Below are 3655 nucleotides of genomic sequence, written 5' to 3'. Positions count from 1 at the left end.
TTACGTCTCCGCCACCACATGAGGGCATAATTGCCTGCACCACCTCTAGTCTCTTGCTATCATACTGAGGTAGTCGGGACAAGGCATCCGCAAGGAAGTTCTTGCCCCCCGGGACATGGTTCAGATGGAAACGAAAGCGCTTAAAGTATTGCGCCCAACGCACATGTTTAGGTGCCAGTCGCCTGGGAGTCTGGAACACCTCCAGGTTCTTGTGGTCTGTCCACACTTCAAAAGGATGGGTAGCCCCCTCCAGTAAATGACGCCATGTGGTTAACGCCCACCTCACCGCAAACGCCTCCTTCTCCCAAATAGCCCACGCCCTCTCGGTGTCCGTGAGCTTTCGGGAGGTATAGGCACATGGTTGTAGTTTGTCCTGGGCGTTTCTTTGGAGCAACACCGCACCTACCGCCACATCACTGGCGTCGGCCTGCACCACGAACGGGCGTTCCGGATCCGGATGTAATAAAACGGGTTCCTGTGCAAAGAGAGCCTTCAACGACTCAAACGCCCGTTGGCAGTCTGCTGACCATGCTAGGGGTTGCCCAGGACGGGGTTTTGTTGTTGTGGGCCGGGTTCGCAGCAGGTGTGTTAATGGTAGCGCCACCGATGCAAATGAGGGGATAAACTGCCGGTAGAAGTTGGCAAAACCCATGGGCCCCAGTCCTAACCCCGAAGCAGTGTTCCGCTGTTTCCGCTGCAACCAACCAGGGCATCGAGCAGCGGAATGCCCTGTCCCAGCGATGTCCAAGACGCCAACAGCGGTTGGGAAGCCGGGTACTACCCCACGAAGGAACACGGAGAGGTCAAGGGCGGCCAGGCAGGCGGATGAGGTAGCTCCTCCCACCCTCCGGACGACCCTGCGTTATGTCCGGACGAGTACGACGGAGACGACCCTGCCCAGGACCCGATGGTAAGTCAACCCGTGGCCCCCTTTGCCATCCCGATCAGGCTGACGAGTCCCCTATCGGGACGTTCCAGCAAGTACCAGGCCCTGATCGATACGGGTTGTACCCGTTGCCTGATCAGCAGGGAGGTGGTGCACAAGGTGGGGATAAGAGTGACCCGCCTGGCATCCCCCATCCGTTTTGAACAGGTTGACGGGTCCCTGTTGGGGGGAGTCCCAGCCACATTGGTGACAGAACCGGTACGCATGGACATAAGCAACCATTGGGAACTCCTCCGGTTTATAGTGGTCCCAGCTATGACCAAGGCGCCTAGCGGTCAGGATCCCCGTCAAATGTCACGTTCAGGGGTGGTGGGTTCCACAGCACCGCCTGAGGCCAAGGAGCCACGATAGGATTGCCATACTGGTCCCCAGCCGGGGGTGCGACTTGACCACCATCTTGGGCCCCCGCCCAGGGTCCTGCGGGGCTGGGCACACCCGGACACACCACAGCCAGCTGGGGCTGGGCACACCTGGACACACCACAGCCAGCTGGAAGGTAGTTTCGTTTGTATGTGAGAGCTAACTTAATGTCAGACCGTCCTGGCTTGTTCTCCCAAACAAAACGCCAGCAGACAGGAACGGCAAACCAACAACAATTTTATTCAAAGTTGTAGTAAAGTTAGCCCTGGGAGTTGCTTTCTTGCAGCGTGCTTTGTATCCCATCAGCCTCGCCCATCCCAGGCCCGCCCCAGGCCCGCCCAATACCACCCCCATAGTCAGCCAGTCCCTCCAGCGAAAACACCTGGGGATTGTCAGGCCCAGCGTCCGTGCAACCCCGCCCCATTGTCCCCGCCCCCTCAGCCCCGTTCAGCTGCTCGCCGCCCGAAAGATGGCCCCAGCGCCCGTGCAGGCCAGCGTCCGTCCAGCTACACGCCCCACGCATCGGTAGGCTGGTGCCGTCTGCCCGTCAGACTGTAGCCCGGCGCCGCCCGATGACGTCCCGACGTTGTCGTCCCGACGGCAGGGTAAACGGAGGGAGCGCCACCGCACGGGACGTGAGGAAATGCCAGCTGGGAGCCAGAGAGGCAGGCGAGGAGACGGAGGCCTCATCCGGACTGGCGCAGCATGGAGCGGCGATTTCAGGCCTGACACTATTATTATTATTATTATTATTATTATTATTATTATTATTATTATTATTATTATTATTATTATTATTTTCTGAGAAATTGTGTTTTGTAAAGTTATATTGGAGATGTGTTCATTTATAGTTTCAAAGTTATTTTTAATTTCCTTGTGGTTTGAGATCATTGTTGTTTGGATTTGTTGCAACATAGCATAGACCTCCTTCTGGAAAGTATTTGTTTTTTCTTGATATATTCTTTCTGCAGATCTCTGCACATATTAACATTCCCCCTCCAGGTAAAAAACATAATCCATCAACAATCAACCAAGATAAACCAGAACACAGGGACTCCGAACTATAAGCACTTGCAGGTCTTCTGGAGTGGAATTTCAGGCAAAACCTCAGAGATGGGAATGACACAGGAGTCAAACCACATCAAGTGCATCTACATAACCAGAGGAACTACCACAAGGTGTCCTAAAACAACTTCTGAGTGGTTGTGGCAAGAAATCAAGTCACACCATCCACTGCACTGTGGGCGCTGCCATCATCTCAGCTGCAGACCTCATAGCACACTGCTTATTTTAGAAACCAAGAAACTTCAATATTTAAAGACCCGTGTGTTTGTATCAATATGGGAAGACAACACAGAAAGTATTAAGAAAACTAAAAAAAAAAATCTTCTCTCTCTTAGCCAATGATGCAGTCCATAGGCCATTACTTTCCGATCTCTCAGTCAGTTCTCATGCAAAAATTGATATTTCTAGAATGATGACAAACGAAATTTCACTTCAGTTACAAGGAATTATAAAATCAGCCCCAATTTAGGATTCATATATGGAAATCTCATTGAGAAGAAAACACCAACAGGCCCTACTCTTTCTCTTGAAGACAAAGTGACCAAATTAGTGAATTAGCAAAATACTGTGGACATAGTATACTGGGATTTCAGTAAGGTATTTGACAAAATAAATGAAAACCTACTTCTTGGTAAGCTAGAAAAATGTGGGATAGACAGCATCACAAACTGATTGATGGACAGCTACTTGTCTGAAATGGTATAACATCTTCTGCTTGAGCAAGGGGTTGAACTATAAGATCTCCAAGGTCCCTTCCAATTCTGTTATTCTAAAATTAGGCTGGGTTCAAGGATAATGATTGCTTCCATGAAGATTTATTATTCGATAAAGCACAGGCAGCACTAGAGTTAAGTGTCACCAACCTAGAACATCACCAAACTCCATAGCACTGGGTGACCTTCCCTAGAAGCTTCTGGAGGCAAGAGACCCCTGCAGGACGAGCCTCCTGCCCACCGCCCCACCTGCCAGAGACCCCCTGTATCTCCCCCAACCCTGCCCAGCCACCACAGGCATTCCTCCCCATGAGCAACATCAAGGTGGCCATGCCCACCCTGGCCACACCCATCCAGTCTGCCATGACCACTGCAGCCATGCCCACCCAGCACCCAGCAATAAATAAGTGTAGTTTGGGCACTCAGGGTTCGCCATCACTGCTATAGTTGCTTGGGAATTAGGAAGGGAGGGGTCGTCTTTGGAGATGGAACAGACTCCCTCCCAGCCCGTTCCAGCCTGACTCCAAGGTCACTGCACCCCAAAGATGACCCATTATCTGTCCTGTGCTTT

The 3655-nt window shown here is 51.8% G+C and overlaps 1 protein-coding gene across 1 annotated transcript in view; it reads left to right on the top strand.

Moving 5' to 3' along the window:
• The first annotated feature begins 650 nt into the window (after window positions 1-650).
• The window catches only part of LOC114923025 (vomeronasal type-2 receptor 26-like), a 13980-nt gene continuing 10975 nt past the window's right edge, over window positions 651-3655 (top strand). Inside the window, exon 1 of the mRNA XM_029285380.1 lies at window positions 651-876. Coding sequence (XP_029141213.1) covers window positions 651-876 — 226 coding nt within the window. The remainder of the gene's footprint in view (window positions 877-3655) is intronic.

This window comes from Protobothrops mucrosquamatus, unplaced genomic scaffold, assembly GCF_001527695.2.
Source record: "Protobothrops mucrosquamatus isolate PMUCROS unplaced genomic scaffold, P.Mucros_1.0 scaffold1589, whole genome shotgun sequence".
Lineage (NCBI taxonomy): Eukaryota > Metazoa > Chordata > Lepidosauria > Squamata > Viperidae > Protobothrops > Protobothrops mucrosquamatus.
Note: the sequence above shows the minus strand (reverse complement) of the source record. Positions and strands in the feature narration are given on the sequence as shown.